Here is a 23,427-nt window from a genome sequence, read left to right on the forward strand (position 1 = left end):
GAACCTTGTAAATATGAAGAAAATGGACATAGTTATTACATGCCTCACAGGCCGGTAATAAGATCGGACAAAGAAACAACTAAAATAAGAATCGTGTTTGATGCATCATCGAAAGATAAAGATCATAAATCATTGAATGAATGTTTGATATCAGGACCTAATTTAAATCCGAACATTCTAGATTTAATTTTGCGGTTTCGCATTCACAAGATTGCTTTCAGCGCAGATATAGAAAAGGCGTTCCATCAAATTGTAATTTCTGAGGAGGATAGAGATTTTCTTCGATTTTTTTGGTTTGACAGTTTGGACGGCGAAAATAGTTATGAGCTCTTGCGCATGTCACGTGTGACGTTTGGCGTCACATCGAGTTCATTTATTCTTTCAGCCACTCTTAAATATCACATTGAGAAGTACAAGGAAAAGTACGCGGAAGTTTTTAATATGTTAGACACTTCATTGTACGTAGATGATCTATTTTATGGAGCTGACAGTGATGATCAAGCCTTTTCATTATCTAGTACTGCAGTTGAAATATTAAAGGACGCTGGAATTTTGACATTTCATTTGATGTGTATGATTTCTCATAATTTAGTTTTAAATTGTTGAAATTTATAAAGTTTGATATGCAAAGTTTAAATTTAGAAGTTAAAAAAAAGGGGAAGTACCTTTATGTGAGTAATGCAAAATTGTGCATTACGTTAAAAAAAAAAAAGGGGGGGGGGAAATAGGTGAAAGAATGGAATATTAATTTTATGAACTGTAGTTCATCGCGGGGGAGAATGTTTGTACGCGTTCGCTTAGAGGGCGCTGCCACATCCCTTGCGATCCCTCGCGACTGAACTTTGACCCTCCGGGTCAGTTGGTTTTCTCCTCTGAGATGAGGAAGGTGTTGTGCTTGGCCGCTGAGGCGGAATATGTATTTTACTCTTATCAAAATGAATCATATCATATATCTAAGTTGAAATTAAATAACATAAAAACTAATGCTCTCCCACTATTTACTGCTTCGTGAATTTTCTTCACACATACATACATTATTTAATAATTTGCAATTAAATAATTTGACTTTTTCCAGCTACAGTATAGTGAAGAATCAGTACGAAAATCTCTCAGTAGGAACTTTGATGTGACCCCCACACCTGCACACTCTTCATTCATGAATCCTTCTATGTCTGGAGGATCAGCAAGATTGAACCTAAGTATGTGTTTCTTTTCCCTTTAAAATTTAGTTTTATGTGATACTAGCCCCAACTCGCCATATTGAAATCAAGTTACACTGGTTTGAAAATGGTTTCATAAAATAATCTGAATAAGACACCATTTGTGGCATAGAAGCATGGACTTTTCAATAAATTTTTGGTAAATTACTCCACTATTATATGTTTTATAAGAAAACTAGTGATACCCGCACAACTTTGCCCGTAATAGAAAAATCAAAAAATTTTGGTTCGCCTGTATATTTACAAATAATGTATGGTGAATTTTCTCGCCAGTTGGCTTGTACCCATCTTACGGTTCCACGTTATGATAATTTCGTATCTCGCCAATAGGCTTGTGCCCATGTTACGGTTCCACGTTATGATAATTTCGTAATTTACTCGTCCATCTTATGATATTTTTTTTCTTAAATAGAAAAAGAACCACATGGAATTTTCGAAAAATCGCTTCGAGGTGCACACCCCCAAGCTACATACTAACTTTGTGTCAAATTTCATGAAAATCGGCCAAACGGTTTAGGCGCTTTGCGCGTCACAGACATCCTACAGACATCCTCCGGACAGAGAGACTTTCAGCTTTATTATTATTAAAGATAAAGAAGAAGATAAAGATTCTTTCCCATTTTATTAAATTTTTGTGAAAAATAGGCTTAAAATTGGAATAGAAAAAGAACAAAATCGAATTCTCGAAAAATCGCTTTGAGGTGCACACCTTTATACTACAAACTAACTTCGTGCCAAATTTCATAAAAATCGGCTGAACGGTCTAGGCGCTATGCGCGTCACAGACATCCTACAGACATCCAGACATCCTCCGGACAGAGAGACTTTCAGCTTTATTATTAGTAAAGAAGAAGCTGAAGTGTAAATTGTAGTACAGTTGAAAATGTCTCTCAAATTTCTGGGTACAGAAGAAAAATAGAGGTTTTGAGATACAAAGGTTTTGATAAAAGTAATACAAATAAGTTATTGGGACAAAGTTAAAGTTAAGAGATTCTGTTGCATTCATATTGCTGATAATTTTACAGCATTACATGTTGTGATTACACATTTCATTAATTTCAATAATTATATCTATAGCAAATTTATGCATACTATTAAAGATGAGAATTATCTTCAGTGATTGGAAAAAATTTTCACGAGTCAACATTGTCTCATGCCCTCTGTTTCTTCGTGGATGAGATTCCTACAAAATTTGGCCATTATACATACAGTTTCCCTTGATCTACGTGTCTCACAAAACTTGGAAGACACTATAACTGCTAATATGTAAAAAAAAAATGTTTTTTATTGTCAAATTCCAATATTGATAAAGATAGATGGCGGGGATCGAATGTTAAAAAGACAGTTGGAATTTGAGATATAAAGGTTTTTTGAAAAATTCATTTGAGATAGACATGGGGAAAACATTAAATTTTTAACATAAACACGGAAATTCAAAAAATACGACATAGAGAGGTTTTCAAGATAGGCAGGTTCGAGAAACAGCTTCGACTGTATTATGGTTTAAGAACATTTCTATATCTTAAGAATATCATAATTTATTTATTTAATATTTTTGTCACTAACTGCTATGTATGTGACATAAGACCTAATTATATTTACGTATACTTTATGTTTCTAGGTGGAAGTAAGTCAGAAGATCATTCTTCTGGCATTGGTACTAATCCTTTACTAGATCCTTCTTCTTTAGTGCATCATGATTTCAAAAAGTGGATTGATGATCACCCTGAACTTGTGGCTGCTAATCCTAACTTGATGGCTGCAGCAGCTGCTGCGATGGCCTTCAGTCCTGTGTCTTCCTTTCCATCTCATGTAAGTTGATTCTTTTCTCCTTATTCAGGGTTGCCAACTTCTCTGCATCTTGCGGAGTTGCTCTCAAAAACAGCGAACCTCCTCAGCTCTGTGATGAAGGTATTTTGCTCCGCATTCCCCACTTCTACTATGCCATTCTTCTGCTTAGACATTAATGCCTTTTTGTAGACTCATTGCAGAGCTCGAAAACTATATTGCCCTACAAAAATTTTATCCGGGCACGTATTCTTAAGAAACACATGCCTCGTAGGGCATGTAAAATTTTTATCATTTTTCTAGCCCTGACTTATTGTCAACCCTTCTTATATATTTAATTTCTTTGCTAGGACTGCCATGCCCATTCAAAAATGTTTATCCAGTTCCATCCAAGTTAATTTTAACCAACACCATTCAAGTTAAGTTAAGCCAGCACCATTCTCCAAATTTAGTCTTAATGCTTACCAGGCTTAAAAAAGATATAGCTCATGAAGATTTAAATATAGTTAAATTTATTTCAATTATATTTTGCTATTTTATTACGACAAACATGTAAATATAGAAAATTATAGATGCTCATACTCAAAGTATGACATAGTGTTTAAAGCTGTGTTAGAAATTCAAAAATAATTATTTAATAATTATTTTTATTGCTAGTTCTTAAAATGATCATCAAATCTGAAAAACAACTTTAGATATATGTTTTTTAATGATTTTTACACAAAATACTGAGCTGCACAGCAAAATTTCAGAATGCTCCTCAAAATCACTACACATACATACTCCTCAAATTGTTTCTCCAAGGTTGACTACCCTGCTTATTGATAGTTTTTATTTGCTCTCTCGAATGTTTTAATGTCGGCTCTAAAATTGGTGTAAAGTTTACTTGCAGCTGGGGCTAAGCGCTAGCTAAGCACGCAATTGGTGGCAATATTTTCTCCTCCCAGTTGATATCTTCAGTTTTTCATTTAGAAAGGCATCAACAATGTTGCTATTTTTTGATGATTAAGATAATGCAGCACCAAGATGTGCTTAAAAAGAGATGCTAATACATGCTAACTGTGGTCAAACACAGAAATACAGTACGTATCTTCATTAGCTGAAGTATAGTCTGCAGACTTTCTTAAGAATCTGTGATGTATGTCGCAGCGTCATGCTGTTTCTGCTATTGGAGCTTAAACACCTTGGTTCTCATAAACTTGAACTTAATGACATTCCCAATAGGTCTCAGCTAAATTTTATTTCAGCTAGTAAGACATCTGCTTGAGGATTAGTACAGTAGACCTCTGGATATAGTGCTTGCTTGGGTTGAGCCTTCCCTTCCCTTGTCTCAGTTTATTAGTCCTCTTTCTGATAAAATTATGTAAATATTTTTAATGCCCTGGATACTACAGTCCTTTTTCTTTCTTTCAAAGTTACAATTTTTCTTTCTTTTTTTTTTTCTTTTTAATACTCATTTACTTAGCTTTGATGGAGCACTCTGACTTGATAACCTTTGAATAACTGTGTTGCTGAGCTGATGAAATCAAATTTTGTAGAACTCAAATTTACAATAAAAACTTTCTTTGTAACTTTGACTTATAGCATGCATTTTATCAACAGTAATGCCTGAATAATTTGCTCTTTATGTACTTTGTTTTCTTTTGACTGTACATAGGGACGGGTGATATTTGGAATTAACTCATTTTATAAATTTAAATGTATCTTTTCCCCCATATTCAGACTGAGTTATTAGAGTTGCCAGAAGGGAGGAAAAGAGGAAGAAGACCTCGTTTAGATCCCACTAAGCTTGATTATGACAAGATTACTGGAGAAGAAAATGTTTCAGTTATTAATAGGCTCACAGGGAAAAAAGTAAGCTTGCTAAGGTTTTTTATTTTTTAGGCATTTATTTCTTTGAGTTTTTATTTTTTAGGCATTTATTTCTTTGAGTTTTTATTTTTTATTTTTTTTTATCCTTCACCTAGTTGTAGTATTAGTAATTATTTAAATTTTTGTTAGTTCATTGTTTTCTTTACTAAAATGAAAGCAATAACCAATTTTTGTAAAAAAAAAAAAAAATGTGCTTAACTTTGTGTAAAATGTTTGTGTTTGTAAAAATTGCAGCCTTTGAAAATGATACATTTTGGTACCATCATAAGTTATTAATTTTTGCATTCATTTTTATGCATTTTAATCGCCAAAACTCAAATTGCAAAGTATGATTGTGTACAAAACATTGCATGCATGCAGTATCTCATAGTTGTGTAAGATTAATTGTATCAAATGTGTTTTGTGAAAATCTACTCAAAAATGAGCAGTTTTTATATTTTTGATAAGAATTTTAAAAATGTGTGATCTGTCTTGGTTCATGCATGTAGTATGTCCTCAAAATTAAAAAAAAAAAAAGAAAAGTTATGCTAGATTTAAGAATGCTTTAAGAACAAGGTCTAAGCCTAAAGGTTACTCAGGTTTCTAATGTCTGTGAAGCTGATTGAGACTGAATATCTCTCAGGGTTAACCTTAATCTCTCCTTCCTATAAAGTTCAGATAAATTTGATTGGTGTTCTTTGAGACATATTTTAACATAATGCAACTTAAGTGACTTGTTATTTTGTGTTACAAAACTATTTGGCCTCTTTTTTAAATAATTTTAAAAACATGGAGAAGTACCAAAAATTCTTAAGAACCGTTTGATCAAAAACAGGGACTCTTGTTCAACAAGAGTTTGCAGTGATCTGTTATTGATTGCAATATGGAATACTGGGTTACTCATTTAGAGTTGATTGGTTGACCGGGACTGAGCGTTTAGCTGATAGTCTCTTTTGCATGTACAGTATAACTTCAATTTAATGATTTCCTCAATTTAGTGATACATTTCACTGGTCCAGAGTTGGCTGCATTGAATCTCCATGCTCCTTGATTTAATGATATCCTTGATTTAACCTTTACTTTTTCCAGTCCCTTGACAATCGTTAAATCAGGGTTATACTGTACATCAGTGTTAAGAGTGCTAGACCGTCAAGGGCCACTTTAATTTGAAAATAAATTTCGAAAAGGTTAATTTTATTTCATGCCCTTTGATTTTTTAACATTACAAAAAAGATAAATAAATTGTTGATGCTAACAATTTTTTTTTTTTTTTTTTGAATAGAAGAAGCATCTCTTCTTAGCACTGATGTAAAGACATTTTTCCTGTGGAAAAAATTATTATTTTCCAAGGAAAGGAAGCATTGCATCTATTATTTTCCTACTTGAATTTGAACTTAAATTTCCGTTTTAATCCCTACGGAATAAATGTTGACTGGTACTGTACATAATTATGTATATCCATATGTCCTGGTAGCTGAAAATGTCCATTTTAACAAGTTGTAATAAGTTCGGAATGCATGGTTATGTGTTTTGCATAACTCAAAAACCATTAATTGCTCAACCAATCTCTAGTTGTCAAGTGAGGATTTCATTTTGCCTCCAAAGTGTTGGCGACACTGACCTCCCAGTATCTTGCTGTTACTTCATTGTAAGCAATTAAGGAAGTAATGTAGTTTACAGAGGACTTCAGTTCAGTTCAAATTTGAAACAAAGATATTTTTTGTTATTGAATGAATGTATACATATTGTCTGTATGACCACTAATGAGATGAAACAGAGAGCATCCGGTTTACAGGCGAAAACAGACATATCTATTATTTTGCAGTTAGCCGATACAGATATGTGTTAGCCTCTAAATTATGCTGATTTTCTCTGAAATAAATGAAACATGCACATCAAATGTTTCCCTTTTCCCCTCATTCAAATAGACTGGTCCTGATAGGCCGCTTGACAATTTCTTGGTAAATGTGGGGGGACTGCATATGCATTTCATAAGCATTTAAGGAAGTATGTGGAGGAAACACACATTTTTTTAATTTAAAAATCTTCTTTTAAATAATAAATGATCGTTATGATATTTCAGAGAGGGAATTGTATTTTCACCACATTATTATGTAATAATTTTAAAATACTGCATCCTTAAAGTTCTTTAACTAGTTTTAGATTTATGAAATATTTTGTAATTATCACCAATTATTTCAACTTTTGTTATTATTTTCAAATGCTGCAAAATTATTTTATAACTTTGAAATTGTTGTTTTTGCACATCTATATTTTAATACTTTTACAACATTATTTTTACAACCTGGTCCTTTATGCCTTTGATTAACAAATAATTGCACTCTTTCTCTGGTGTGTGGTTCCCTTTATTTTAATAAATGCTTAATAATGACTTTAAAATTTTTGCTTAATTTTTTTATCCTTGCTCTATGTTCTTGGCACGCTTTTTATTGGGTGCATTGGTTCTCTCCCTGCACAGATGTTAAAAGTCAGCTTTAAAATTTTGTTTGAAACATTTTTTTTTTGTCTAGATATTTACCTCTTAAGTTATTTCAACCCACTTCCCATGTTAATCACTTAACTTCATTAAAAAATCCTTCTGGAGTAAATATTAAGTTTTAAATTTTTTACTGAGAGTTGGAATAGTATAAGGAATGAAGCAGATTCAGATTGAGACCACAATCTTTTTTTTTCTGCTACTCCAAAATCAATATTTGTAGCTGTCAAAAGCTATTTGCTCCTGACCCTATGATGAAAGAATGCACAAATATTTGAGATGAACACAAACGAATTTTGATTTGACCAAAAAGTGGAGTATAGCTGCCATAGAAGGTTTCATTTGTTTAAAGACCCAAGTCAGAACATAACCAGTTGATTTTTGTAATCAATAATACCCCTGTTTTTAATTATTTAAGAAAGCAGTCGAAGAAGAAAACATGCTGTCACTAATTTTCAACCTTTTTTGTGCTAATTCTGTTCCCCTACCATCTTAATGCAGATCACTGGAAGCAAAGCTCCTCCCTTGAAGTACCTCGCTGAATGGTTGGACAAAAATCCTATGTTCGACGTTGATCCGAAATGGGGACCCTTAGTCCGCGAAAAGGTGCTTTTTTGCTTTGCATGCCACTTTTTTTGATTACCCTTTTTTTCTTTGGTTTTATTTTTTTTTATACATACAATGCTTTGTTTGCTGCCACTGCTTCACTAATTTATAATACTTGGTGTTTGTTTAAGTGGAAGTAGTTTTGTCATGCCTTTGAAGTGAAACTTGCCAGTTAAGCAAGTTAACTGCTTCTTATATTTAAACGGCTGATTTTCATTTGAATGAATTTTTATGTGTCTTTAAATTTTTTTTTCTTTCATGTTTTGCCTGTCTTTTTATAAATGTACTCTTAGTGAATGATAAGTTTCAGAATGTGGTGAGAAGATATTGGTGTTTGATGCAAGCATTAGAGATAATTAGTATCAGATAAACCTATAGTATTATAAAGTGCTGCTAGCACTTTTAGCCGGTATTTTTAATACACTGTGTTATCCTCGATCCTTTCTTTTTTTCTTTTGTCATTCATCCCCCCCCCCTTTTTTTTTGTTTTGCATAAAAATTATGATCGATTATAGTCTTAACCTTAAAATAATATATACAAATTACTTTGTTATGGTGTGGATGAATAAGGAAAGTCTGGGTACAAAGAAACAGTTAGCCATTAACTTTTTGTTATTTTTCAAGAGTTAAAGTATTGTTTTAAGACTATCAAAAATTTCTTTGAATAAGGAAAATACAAGACTAAATTATACATTAATTATAGTTGTGTATATGAAAAATTTGGAATAGGGGGGTGGCTAATTTTGTTTTATTGAACCCTCTACCCCTCATTAACAGTTAACATCAGTATTTGTAAACTATTAGATGAAAGTTTTGTGTGGAGGTTTAAAAAATAATATGGAAAAAAACAAGAAAGAAACTTTCTCTTGGTCGTTTTTTTTTCTTTGTGCCAAGTTTTAAGAACTGTGTTCAGGTAACATTTTTCCATTTAAATTACAACCTAAATTTCTATTTTAATCACCCCTGAATCAATTTGGACTGATTAATTCATCAGGCCTGGATTACCTGGAATTATCAGGGATTCTGACAATTCGGGATAAATTGGGGAATTTATGAAAAAATAGGTGAAAATTGACTCAAACCCAATTTTAACAATGAGAAACAACTATTTCTGCATTTCTGACCTGTTACTATTAAATATTGCCCAGAACTAAATGAATCAGTACATTATAATGTCTTCCAATAAACAACTCATTATAATGGCGGCAGGGGGGGGAGGGAGAAAAGAAGGGAGGAAGGGGGTTAAGGTTTCACTTTATGGTTCAATTGAAGTCTTAAAACTTAAGTGTATGTGTGTGTGTTTTTTTGTGATATACATATAAGATGGGAGCACATTTCAAATTTTTCCAGGGGGTGAAGTGCATACAAAAAAAAAAAAAGCAAAAAGTATGTCCATATACAAATGGAAATACATTAATATATCTCAAAACCAGTCAATTGTCCTTCCTGAACCTCCTAAAAGATGAGCCTGGCGAAAGGGAAAGTTTTTGAAAAAATTATGAAACTGCAAATTTAGGCCAGCTTGGTGAATGTCGGAGAATGATTCTCTTCTATGGAAATGCTTTAAAATTGATGATTTAAAGGCCCAATTTTAAGCTGTTATCTTAAGGCAGTGGTTCCCAACCTTTTTTACATTGCAACCCCTTTTTCAGCAACTAAACAACCCGCGACCCTTTATGCGTCCTCCTCCATATACATATATGTGGAGGATATGTCCATATACATGTATATACACACACATATATATGTGTGTGTGTGTATCTGTGTGAGCGCGTATGAGTAGACTTAGTCTATATTTTACATAATAATTCAAGGAGCTTGAGGTATTTTATTATTTATGGGTAAAACACAATGATTGAAAAAAAAAAGATAGTCACTATAATGTTAACCATGCATTTTGACACTTTGAAAAGAAAAGTCTTGTGTCCTAGCAGTGGCGAATGCAGTATTTGGTGTTTGGAGGAGCTGAGGTTATGAAAATTTTATATAGACTTGGTGTCTCCAACTTTCATTGAAGTGAATGAAGGCATTTTCTTTCTTAACAAGGCGCGTCACAAGGTCAAAAACTTGTGTGGAGGGTGTTTGATAGTCACTCAATACTTTAATGTATATATAGCAAGAAAGTGGGAAAGAGAGTCTAGAATTTTGCTTGGAGGGGTGGGGAGTCATTACTAGCATATGAGCAATCAAATTAAAAAAAGTTATAAAAGCGGAAAAAGAGAATTAACAATATGTACCTATAGTCATAATTGTAGCATATGCAAAGGTCTTACCTCGGAAAACGTTCGAAATTGAAGTTCTAATATTGCAGTTTACACGAAATTTGGTGATGTTAGTAGGAGGAGGAGAGGTTCAGAGATTTTAATGAATGGTTCAAGCTCGAAGACTCTGCCTCTGAAATTTCTTGAAATTGAAATCCTAAAGATGAAGTTTTAGATAATTTTTCACCATTGGAGAGGGGAGTAGAATTCTCTAATTTTTCAAAAATAAAAATCAAATGACCCTAGAAAAGCGTTGTAGACTGTTTCAGCTACCTTTCTCGGAAAATTTTTGAATTTGAGGTCCTTAAAACCCAATTACAGGCCATTTTTGCAAACATTAGGAAGAAGGATTAGATTTGGAGCGTCTCTATGCAGTTTTTTCAGAATTGAAGTTCCAAAAACAAAATTTTAGAAGAGTTTTGATGATATCGAGAGAAAAGGGATTTGAGGTACTCCCGTGGAAATTTTTCGAAATTTAAGTCCAGAAAACATAATAGTAGGTTATCTTTGATAACAAAAAGAAATGTTCGGAGACCCTCACCAGGATTCTTTTGGAAATTTAAGGCCTAAAAGCGAAAATTGATTCAATTTTTAATGATGTGAAGGGGGCAGTAGGCACTACCCTGGAATTCTTTTCAAAATAAAAATCTAAAAAACCCTTTTCTTGGTTATTTTTGATGAAGTTAGAGGACAGCATGGGGTTTGAGGTTCTTCTCCGGAATATTTCCAAAATTAAGTCCTAAAAACGCAATTAATAGAGAACATTTTTCAAGATAAGGGTTGTGAAGAAAATCTCTCAAAGAAATTACGCGGTATTGAAGTTCAAAAAACGAAATTCTAGACAATTTAAGATGATGTTATAGGGAGAAAAATTCGGCACTCTTTCGTGGAAATTCATAGATATTGAAGTCCATAAACCAAAACTCAACATAATTTTAGAGGACGTTGGCGATTAGCTACTCTAGTATGTATGGAGGGGGGGGGGGAGATGCAGCCCTACAGTTGCTGTAATGGATTCGTCACTGCGCTCAACTATTGGTGCTACTCCAAAATGATGCTATTTTTTCCCTGTGTATATTAATTTTGGAACTATGCAATGATGTTTTTTTAGGGATAATGTCACAACCCCCTAAGAAATGCTTTGTGACCCACAGGTTAGGAACCCCTGTCTTAAGGGATTGGTTGTATGTTAGAGATTGTAAGAGGGTACAAAGTGAAGTTAGGGATTGGGTATATGTCCCCTGAAAATACTTCCAAAGCTGAAGTGTGTAAAGAACGCTGCTTTAGGAAATCTTTTGGTTTGGACTTAAAGGGGAGAGGGGGTGATTTAGTGTGTCTTAGCCATAAAATGCTTTTATATCTTTGGTGTCTTAAAACTTTTAGACTGTTTTTAATGAAGTAAAAGTAAGTCTCTATAAAAAATTATGAAAATGGAGTGTTAAAAAAGCAAATTTAAACTTAGGGGTTGGATTCAGGGGCTCTTCTCAAAATTTTTTTCATAGCAGAAGCATTAAAAATACTAGTTTAGCCCATCTTTAAGTGATTTAAGGCTGTTGGGATTCAGGAGCTCTCTTCTGTAAATTTTTCGAAATTGAAGTCTTGAAAGTTCAATTTTAAGCTTTCTGTTGTGTAGTTGGAGAAAATTGCAGCGGTGTGGGATATGCCTTAAAAGTTTTCAAAAACTCAAATCTTAAAAACAGGATTAGTAACCTAATTTTAAACGGAGAAGCATTCGTATTGTCGGTGACGTGTTTTCAGTGTTATTAAATGAACTAAACTATGTATCATTTAAATGTTTCCTAGCAAACTAGCAGTCTTAACACATTTCATGTTATTGTTGCTCATTTAGGTTAAATAACTAATGCCTGAAATAGTATGAAAGGCTAGGTGTATCCAAGTAACAAGGTGGGGCAGAAATATATCATTAAGAGGATTAAAAAAATGGCTATAAGAGAAATCTGATAAAAATTTTAATGATCTCTACGACATACTCAGGTAGATTTGAAATGATTCATTAAATCAGTAATATTCTTTGAAGGAAAAATAACTAAAATAATCTAAAAGTAAGAAAATATGCCTATGAAAAATGAATAAAAAAACTTGATTCGGGTTTAGATGTATAAAGCAATTTTTGTGTAGTTCATTTTGTTAGATACACAGATGCCAAATGGTAAAATATATTTTACATTCCAGAAGTCATATGTACCGTTTTAACACGTCACAAAATTAAGTTATTAAATTTTACGATATAAAAAAACAAACTTTCTGTGACGTCAGAAAATTTGCAAAATTGAACTTACATGAAATAGTGCACTAATTCTAAATAGAAATATTATATCTCCAAGGGTAGTATGGCTTATGACATAAATAAAATTTTTAAAAAATTTGAATGTGTTCCTTATAGGTAACATTTAAAAAAACATAAATCATGAAATAAATGAAAAAAGATAACTATTTTTAAAAAATGTATGAAACATTCTACAAAATAAAACACAAGAATGAAGAAATGTTTATTAAAACTGTTACGTTAAATATTCATAAATTTAACAAAAGTATTATAATCATAAAACTTCTGCTTTTTAAATAAAAACTGGCGTAAGTTGTCGAAGCTGACCTTTTTTGATCCCAAAACAAACATCTGTCAACCATGACATTTACCCAAAAGAAAGAGGTGCATTCCTTCATATATATTTTTTACAGCAACAGCACTGTATGCATACATATAGACCATGTATGACGAAAAAAAGGTAACAACAAATATATTGGTGGCTAGACCCTTATGATTTGTGTCTTGGAAGCTGAAAATTTGCATAGGTTAGTTTCAAATGCATGTATGCACCTGTCAAATACGTACTCCAAATCGGGTATCGTTGATGGGGGCTACTAGGTCAAGTAACATGGAATGAATCTATGATATTTAGTTTTTGCAGCAATTTTTTGCACCTTTGCTAGCTGTTTCCTGCCAAAGCCAGTGCAACTCAGCTTAAATAATGGCAAACCTTTCTTACCTGCCGTGATGTTCTTACGGAAAAAAATTTGGGCTTTTATACTATGACGTAGGACTGGCACCCATGGGCTTTGAGACAAATGAACTGCAACGGTTAAAGAAAAATGATAAATAAAGCAGAAAGTAACAAGGTTCGAAATTTATTGTACTGCACTGAGAGAAAGGAAATTTGAAATTGATTAAAAGAAAAAAATTTGAAGTTGAATATAATTCAAAAAAAAAAGCAATTTTATCACAAGTACATTAATGCAATGTTCCAAACTTCGCACCATTCGAGAGAATGGTCATTCCTTTTTTAGGTGAACGAATGGATCTGTTCATTTTAAAGATTCGTTCTTTTTGACTCATTCGTTCATGAACAACACATCCCTAATGGCTACTCTATTGATGTTTATACTTAGGTATAGAAGTAACAGCAAAAATTAGGGAAACGTCCGCACACATTTTTAAGGTGTTATAAAGCTACAAAAAATTTGTTTAGTTAAACATCATTTACCATCTTGACAAAAAGTTTCAGAATAGTTTCATTTATCTTGGTGCATGCACAGATTAATAGCTGAAGTTCAAAATTAAGGAGGGGAGATTCCAAGAAAAAAAGTAAAACTAGTTGCTAGAGCTTTTGTCTATTTATAGTTGAAAAAAATTTCATTAGACCTCCCCTCTGAGGGTTTAAAAAAAGCCAGGGGGGGGGGTTGCCCCCCTGGAATAAAATGATTTTTGAAACAAAAAATAATATTTTTGTAACAAAGTTAAAAATTTAAATTTGTAAGTTACTTGAAGGTAGATGGAAAGGTGCATTTGTTAGCATATTGTTTTCAATATTTGCCATTTTTGTGAAAGTGTTGCAAATCGTAGCCAGTCCTGAAGTATTGTAATTTCTATGAATGACATTGTTTTGCATGAATTGCCTGAATATATAGATTTTTTTAAAGTTAATCATTTGTAAAAATAAAAACACAGTGTTAAAAAAGCACAAATTTGTTAAAAGTGTTTTGGTGGTGTAAGGAAAGTGTTTTTCAATGCTTAAAAAAGATTTCAGTTTATGGGTGTTAAATCTTGTGCTTTTTTAACATAGTGTTTTTAAGATAAATAAATACCAATGTGCTGAATAGTAAAGTCAAAACAAACAACGTAAGTAGAAGCACAAATTTGTAAATTACCGCAGACACGTGTTTCGGCGTTACAGGGAACGCCTTTTTCAATGCAAAAAATAATGAGCATATGGATGAAAAGACATCCGACAAAAGTCTTTTGTCGGATGTCTTTTCATCCATATGCTCATTATTTTTTGCATTGAAAAAGGCGTTCCCTGTAACGCCGAAACACGTGTCTGCGGTAATTTACAAATTTGTGCTTCTACTTACGTTGTTTGTTCTGACTATAGTGTTTTTAGTTTTACTTTTTTGCAGTTCAGTCATTTTAAGTGGTTAATTTACCTTGTTGCTATGAGAAGTTAATGCTTTTACATTACAGTCAGCCTAGTTTTTGCTGTTTTTTGGTTTAATTTGAATCAAGTACATACTAATTTCAGAAGGGTGAAACTATAGATACTGCGATGTTTTGGAAACCTATGGAACAAAATAAAGTTTAAATTTTTGTCGATCTTACCCTCGTATTTCATGCCATATTACAATGATAAATTGTGCAAAATTTTGGTGAAATATATTTATATTCGAACTAAGAAAAAAATTGAAATGTTGGGTTTGGTTTATAGTACAAATGTATTTATTTGTTTTATAATAATTTGTATCAGAAATTTAAAAAATAGTTCCTTGACATTTTAAAGCTCACATTTTGAAGTTAGCACATAAAGTAATGAAATGTTGGTTTAAAGTTTTAGTGTACGTTTTAAAGAAGTGCTCATGTAATATTTACTGCCTTACTAGTGCAGGGAGAATTACCTTCTGAAGTTTTTTTTTTTTTGATCAAAACAGTCATTGCATGTTAAATTTCTGTACTAGGATTGCAATAATGTAAAAACCAAGGAACCCCCCACCTCCCTATCACTGAACTACCTTTTCTAAGAATCTGTATTATAAATTTTACTTTTGAAATATCTAATATTCACTTTTTCTAAAACCAGTTTACAAAACATTATTCTATTGAAACTTTTTATTTACCACCTGTATTAACAACCAGTTTTTCAAGGTATAAATTTTCTCCCCATCAATCTACAGTAAAACCCCTCCCAACAGACAACCCTCGAATGCGGATACCCTTCTTATGCGGACAATTTTTAATTCCCCGATTCCAAGGCAAATAACATTATTAAATCCTTGTCCTGTGGACACAACACTCTTGGGGATAAAAAACATTTGTCCCGTTAGTGTCCGTATTAGAGGAGTTTTACTGTAATATTAACAGTTCTCAAAGGGACCCAAAAAAGACCAATCAAACTTTTCAAGGCTGCCGAAATTTTTCTTCATATTTGCCCTTTTTAAGTATTAGTCAAAGTGCATATTGGTTTCAAATGAGAAGTTGAAATAAATTGCCTTTGGGCACTTTAATTCAGAATTAAAAATGCCTGTCTGATGTCTTTGTTCAGCAAAAAGGAATGGATGTTCATACCGAGCAGCTATTGAAACAAATGAACTCCAATATGTCAGTTTGGATAGTATAGAAGGTATTATCTTTAAAAGTTGACCCCCCTCCCCCTTGAAAATAAGTTCCATGAAGAGATACTGTGAAAATAAGCTACTTAAAAAAACTTTTAACACTCCAGGGATGAGATTTTTCCGGCTTTTGCCAGAATTCCTGCTTTTTTGTTGACTTTTAAAACTTTTTCTCCTTTTCCTCGCCTCTTTCAAGCCTTATTTTTCTCAAATTGGGGGGAAAAAAATACTGTTTTTTTTTTTAAATTTTCGGCCCTCGAATTCTTATTCTTTCTATTTTTCCCCCTCGATTCTTCATCCTCCGCGATATTTGCCAAAAATGTATGTTTTGGAATCATGCCAAGGACGTCAAACACGTGCTGCGCCGAAATTTGCATGCCTCGTTTGAGATTTCAATCTTTTTACATCATGCAAGTACTTCAATTATTTTTAATATTGCGTTGGTTTTTTATTATATGCTACCTTATATCTGCTTATTTTATTCATCATTTCAATAATATTTTTATTCTTTTAATTTATTTTATAAAAAATGCAAAAGTCAATCAAACAATGTGAGTTAGCACCCACAGTCTCGAATTTTATTGAACTTGGCATGGTTACTTTCTTTATGTATTTAAGAAAGTAAATTTATTTATTTTCAATCCTTACTATGAAAAGTATGTTCTACCACATAAAGAAATTTTAGATTTTTCTCTCTGTTGTATTAGATTTGTTTTAGCATTGCAATGTCAGTCAGACATTAACAAGCCCTATGAGCTGAGAGTAACTACTTAAGATTGGGAAAATGGGAAGAAAAAAGTCTGAAATGTCATCGTTCATTAAAAATGGTCTGTTTTTCTTTAAAAATAACGTGTGCATTCATATAGGCAGTATTTAAAAAATAAAAGCACCAACTTTCTTTTTAGTATCTTTTTACTTATAATGTCTTGAAAAAATTAGTTGTGTATGCAATTCAACTTTGATACTTCACTGAGCAATTACCTCTCTGAAGGAACCCCTTTTTTTTTAAAGGAGTAGAGGATTGATTGTTCTCAAATTTATTTTCTGTAAGAACATTTTATTAAATGACTAGGAAGAAAATAATAAGTAAAAATAAAATAATAAAGTTTAGTTTGCTGGATGATTAACTTTTTTTAACTACTGGGTATTAAGTTGTATGTTTTGCTTATGATTTTCTCTGCGAATCCACAAATATTTAAAGAAAACCATAATGTTTGAATATATTATTTATATTCATAATTTTCTGAGAATTGGGGAACTAACAGTTTGTTTTTTACAGGGTAATCTACCGAATAATATGAATAAGAGGATAGTTACTCCTTCAGAGAAGAGAGGGCGTAGGACTGCTGCTTCTCTTTTGGCTAGTGCTCATCAAAATCTTGTTCCGCCTGTTACAACTATGTCTTTTCCTTCTACTACTGGGTTGAATCCACTAAATTTTGCGAACACAGGAATGCTTTCTGGATTTCCTAACATGAAGTTTTTTATGGACCCTACAAAATCAAGTGCAGCAACTACAACAACTTCAGCTACATCTACCTCTACTACAAATCCTCCAATTTTCTTGCCTTTCGGTGGTCTTGCTGGCATGGGACTAACCAATCCGCTGTTCGGTTTCCCTGGATTTAATTTTCCTGGGTTGCAAGGCTCATCTCCTCTTGGAACACCTAATTTACCTTCGTCTTCGGCCAAAGATCATTCAAAAGACTCTGATAAAGGCAGAAGTGACAAAGAATCTAGTGGTTCGTCTCGGAAAAATGCACCTGCGACATCCACGAGCTCTTCTCTGCCATCATCTTCACTGCCATTCTTATATCCCCCTGGGCTTCTTTACAATCCTCTTGGATTGGGAAGTTTTACTATTCCACCCAACTTGCCTGCCTCTTTCGGGTCTTTCACCCAAAGTGGGTTGGTGAACGGACTCGGACTAGGTAGCAATCCTCTCTTCACTACGAGTTCGCTCGGCACAACTCTCAGCTCGCCAATGGCCACCGTCACTTCACCTTCAGTCCAGAGCATCCTCACCTCTTCTGCAATGGTTCCTCCAGTGTCCAAAACCCATACCTCTTCTGCAAAGTTGCCTGCAGCCCAGAGCCATTACAATGATGGGCAAGAGACAGATGACGAGAGTTTGAAGTCCCTGATGGGAAACCATGATGATGACGACGATGACCTGGACGATAAAATGGAAGTGTATGACAATCCGGACAAAGACGATAGTGATAGGGAGACATTTAGGGACGTTGGGCGTAGTCCTGCTGCAGTTGTACAGACATCCTCTTCAAAGACTACAAACAGTGACTCTGAAAGTGTGTGTTTAGCAAAGACTTCTGTTGAAAATTGTAGTTTAGAAAATAAAACTAGAGGAGCGCACGATGATCCTACCTCAGATAGTACAGACACTGAAAGCAAACATTCTTAGTGCTAGTGAAAAACTGTGAGAAGACTTATGAGGCACTGTGATGCAGCTGTATATTTATTATTTTTTAATATTTCTTTCCATTGTGATTATGATTGTGGTTAGGAATGAATGAGAAAAGACTAATAATCTTAGGTTTGTAAGAAATTAGTTTGCAATGCAGCTTGTGTAAAAAGGTTAATTTTATTTATTTGAAACATTTCTCTCTTGACCCTAAAAAGAGTCGAAATGCACTTGTGTTCTGTTGTCTTTGTTTGTTAATCCCGTGTGTTTGTATTACGTGTTCCACTTCACTTTTTTTTAAACCATTGGCTTTCATAATTATAGCATGTAATTTTTATGGCAAAGTCTTTTTACAGCTTTCTGTGTGAAACAAAAAAACATCCTTATGCAAATTTTTATTTTTTTTTATTTTCCGAGTGTTACAAATATTGCTGCTTTTAGTAGAAATCAACATTCCTACATGACATGGTGTTCATCTGTACTTAACTTTATAGAGGTCATTAGTGTGTAACATTTATGGCTGGTAATTTAGAACTTAAAAAGCAGTGACATTTTGCAGTTTTAGTAATGCAAGCCTTGTGTACATACCAACTATTTTCAGAGGGGCAGCTTATTTATTTTATTACAGGAGGGATGTAGAACCAAGAATTACATCATTATCATCTCCATGTTTTTTGACAAAGATGAAACAGAACTCAGGCAATTCTTTTTTCCTGCCGTGACATTCAAAGTTTATAGTGTAGTAGGTTGTCTTAACTGCTTTGCTGTCATTTGTGGAGTGGCGGATGTTTTTATTTTATTTATTTATTCTTTTTTTAAATATTGTTTAATTTTAATAGATAAAAGACTGTGATTATCAATTTGTAAATATTGGGTTGATTCTGCCTTTAAGAAAGTAGCAGTTACTAAGTCATATTAGGTTGTGTGAAATTTTGACTTCTGAAAGGCAGTTATCATTTTTTATCATTTTCATGATAGCCGATAATTAGATTTTAATTTCAAGACGAGGTCTTAAAATCAATTAATGAAATTACAAATAAAAAAGTTTTAATTTTATGAGCTTTTATATATTTATTTATTTATTTACACATATTTTTTTTTTATAGATCTGTTCTTTTCAAGTTAAAATTTTGCTAAATTACTTGGATCTGTTGAAATTATTTTTCTAGCAAGTTATTTCTTATTGTCAAATTAAAGTTTCAGTAAAATGTTAGATTTAAAAGTTCTTGATTTATTTCATATTTGCGCATGTTTACTTATGTATGCATTTTGATCAATGAAAGTTTAATTTGTGCAATATTAATGATAGAAGATGAATTATATGACACACATATACCCTGAAATCAACAGTCGTAAATATTGTGTTTTAAGAAAGTAAAAAAAAAAAAATTTTAATTGTCAATGACGTGTTTTTTTTCCTTCATTAATTAATATCAGGCAGAAAGTTTTTTCAGTGCATGTTTCTGTGGGTGCAAAAATGAATAAATCCGCCACAAACAGAAACCTAAAACAACATGATGGCAACAGAAAAGTTGATTCTGGTAGTGGAGTTGTTGTCTATTATAAAACAAGATTAAAACATTGATCAAAAAGTTATATTGGAGGCATTTTTAGATGTTCAAGAGACATTTTCTGCTTCTAGCCGATTGCATAATTGTGATGTCTATATCTAGGACTGTGCTGTTCTGATCAATACAGATGAAGTTTTTGTGATGTGTTGTTTTGTGTCCCGCTCCCAAATGTTTAACTGTTCCATGTTTCATTTGTTTTCAAGCAGAAATTTTACATTGAAAACCTTGTTGCTATCTCAAGTACGCAGGAGCGAATAGATAAAATTATTTCGTCATGTTGTATATGAACCACTATGTATAAAACATCTGTGCTCTGATACTTTTATTTTCTATCAAATTTTTAATTCATTTCCAAAAATAGTTTTTAAAGCTTTTAAATATTTTCCCCTGAAATGTTGATGATTGCATTTAAATATATAAGAAATTACCTCAGGTTTGTGAAAAAACACTTTGAAGATGATCTGATATCTTTTTGAATACTTTGAAATCGCTGGGGAGAAAAAATCCACTCTTCGAACTGGGGTTGATGATGGTGTAATGTGGGCCCTGGTTGTGGGCACATCCAATCCATGGGAAAATTAAGTCAGCTCTGGTAATGAAATTGTTTCAAAAAAGCTCTTCCAGTCTTTCAGATTTGAATATATGATTAAAAAATGAAAGAAAATGTAGGATCTTCCTCCTCAGCAGTGCCTTGAACACATTTTTTGATGGCAGAGCTCGTACTCTATATTGTTGGTTGGCACCCAGGCTGTCCAAATTTGTCAATTTCTATCTCTGAAATCATTTTTAACAATTAATATGGAAGATAATATAAATCATCATTGCTTTTTATATTTCAATTATATAAATTTCAATTTAAATTGAATGATTCTGACACATATAGAAATGAGAAGATCATCTTTTCCTCAATTAATGATATATTTAAATGAAAATCAAGCTTTTTTTTTTCTTCAACTGTAACATTGTAGATATCTTTGGACAGCTTTAGTGTTAGCCATTAGGATTGGGACAAGGACTGTCATTCCCAGCATTTTAATAGATTTGTTATATAGGACTCTTATAAAATGTAAAATGCAAAAATGGCAGGCCAACCAGAAGGTTTAAAATATTCTCATTTGCCACATAGCAACATTATGATTTCATCACCATTTTGGAGCTATTCTATAAAGAAATTTTAGATGGTGCCAAATTTATGCAGGAATAAGATATATTAAAGGGAAAGAAATATTAAATATAAAAAAGGTATAAATTTAGTCTGGTATTGTGCTAATTGTTGCATTAGATGTACATTTGAATCAAAGTTCAAAAGTAGTATGATTTTGTAATGATGGGAATTAGTGGTCAACAAAATTCCTAACTTAAATGTCTTATTTGAATTACTTGATTAGTCTGTCCTTACCATTTATCTTTGGAATTTAACTTTCCTTTCAAGAAAGTTGCACTAAAGGGAGTAATAGTGCAGCTTTACTTTCTCTTCTACCAATTGTTTTATGGGAAATGTAGATAAACTAATGGAAGGAACTTATTGTTTATTGAGCTCCAGGTAAAAAGAAATGGAGCTACATGAAGTGCACAATAGCCGACAAATCCCTTAGAATGTGATCGCACTGAACCGAAACTTTATTCCTTTGGGGGTGTTATTTGAAAGTCCCTAGGAATTGATGGTGCTGCATGCACCCATAAAACAACTGTAAATCTTTTGAAAGCTAAGCAGAAAAGCAGTTGGCAATCATTTGAAATACCGGGGAATCCTTCAATGTGTGCTAAAATTACAATTGTTAGTCCTGTCTTAAAATATTTAGAAGCTTCCAACAAGTTTCATATTATGCATAAAAATCCAAGATTTTGTATCATATCAAAATTTAAATTAGATAAGCATACTTTTGGCTTCATATTCCGAATTGTAAAAAAATGCTCAAAATTACAGTGGACATTTCAGGAAAAATTCTCCTAACTAATATTGTGCCAAATTTCAGGACAATTCGTTAAATGGTCCTAACCTTATTGAGATACAGGGAGATATTGTTTCTCCTGTATTTTTAGTAGATCAAAAAAAAAAAAATCAATAATTTTGATCTATATCACTAATACCGATTTAAAAATAATGGCCAGCAGGCTCTGAGTTCAGCTAGCCTGATATAAATCAGTTTATCAATGCTCATAGAGATCAAGGCTCAAAAGCTCTCTTAAAACTTTTCACTCCCATGACAAGTAACAGCTCTGCTTCCCATAAATTATTCCGTATATTTACAAAAGTTCATTTTCTGATCTAGTAGCCCTTTCCAAAGTTAAAATATTTCGGAGGAGAAGGAGATCAAAGCTGAACAGCATGCTCCAAAAGAGGTCTTGCCAAACCTCTGTACGAAGATAGAACTAAGTTAGTGGAATGATTTTAACTTTTTACAATGACAAGTTTCCTGCTTTTTGAACTAGAATCACAATTGCCCTTGCACATACTAAAGCTAAAAAACTTCCTGAGTATGAAGTGGTGTGTTATTATTCAAACATTCCAGGTATGCATATGTTTATCAAAAATTTAAAAACTTGCAAAATTTTGTTTGCTTTTTTGACTTCTCACTTTTTTCGTGCACCAGCCGCCTATGTTTACGTGGCAAACGTTTTGTTGAAGCAGTTGACTTATTAAAGAATATTAATCATTCATTAGAAACAACATACTAAAAACAAAATTTGGCTCTTACTAAATGTATTTTATGAAAAACTCTCTTTTAATGTTACTTTTACGCACACTTTTTTTAATAAATTGTGTTAGATCATTACAATGCATTGATAAAAATTAAATTTTCTTCAATGACAATAGCTAATTCCAGCAAAACAAATGATTGTGGCAAATGAGAATATTGATATGTTGTGGTTGTCCCTGAAGTTAGAGACACCATGTAAATGCCGATGGTGTCTGTGGCACAGTAGTGCAAGATTCCTGGTCAATATTTCCTAGCAGCCTTTACAAAGCTCCTGTAGCAATATTTACTTGTTATAGTAGAGCAACAAGAGAGGAATCGGACTGTGTCATTGCATTGCTTGACTACACAATGTTTGTACGAGTGTATTAAATACTTAATTTAACTTGTTCTGGTGTCTTTCTTTTGTTTTGTATGATGCTTGAATGAAAGAAATCGTACTAAAAATTTCAAAGCAACAATTTTTCAGTCAACACGTGATTGTTTGTTTCTTTTCACACATTGAACATTATGTTTTTTATCATGTTTTCTTTTAGTCTGACTCTGTACATTTTGTAAACTCAAAATAAATTATTGCTATAAATTTGAAGTAATATTTTAAGAGTTAAACTTTATGCAATTGCTTCAAATACTTACAACAGTGTGGTAAACAATGAATAATTTTATTTGTTAAATATGACCATGAGTTTTTTTGCAAGCCTTTTATTTTTTCCTTGCAGCTCATTATTCTGGTATGGAGATGTCCTAAATAGATTATATTTTTTTTTTGGGGGGGGGGGATTCTGAATTTACGGAATAATATTTTGAAATGAACTGTATGATACAATATGAACATGCGCACATTTTTACCTACATTACTTGTAATGAGAAGGGATGTTAGACATCATCAAAAA

The 23,427-nt window shown here is 32.6% G+C and overlaps 1 protein-coding gene across 1 annotated transcript in view; it reads left to right on the forward strand.

Moving 5' to 3' along the window:
- Window positions 1-23,099, forward strand: part of LOC129230479 (chromodomain-helicase-DNA-binding protein 7-like) — a 171,608-nt gene extending 148,509 nt beyond the window's left edge. The window contains 5 exon segments of the mRNA XM_054864881.1: window positions 1,076-1,199; window positions 2,842-3,032; window positions 4,731-4,862; window positions 7,858-7,962; window positions 17,122-23,099. Coding sequence (XP_054720856.1) covers window positions 1,076-1,199; window positions 2,842-3,032; window positions 4,731-4,862; window positions 7,858-7,962; window positions 17,122-18,264 — 1,695 coding nt within the window. The 3' untranslated portion in view covers window positions 18,265-23,099.
- Window positions 23,100-23,427: the final 328 nt, after the last annotated feature.

Source organism: Uloborus diversus, chromosome 9, assembly GCF_026930045.1.
Source record: "Uloborus diversus isolate 005 chromosome 9, Udiv.v.3.1, whole genome shotgun sequence".
In the NCBI taxonomy this organism is placed as follows: domain Eukaryota; kingdom Metazoa; phylum Arthropoda; class Arachnida; order Araneae; family Uloboridae; genus Uloborus; species Uloborus diversus.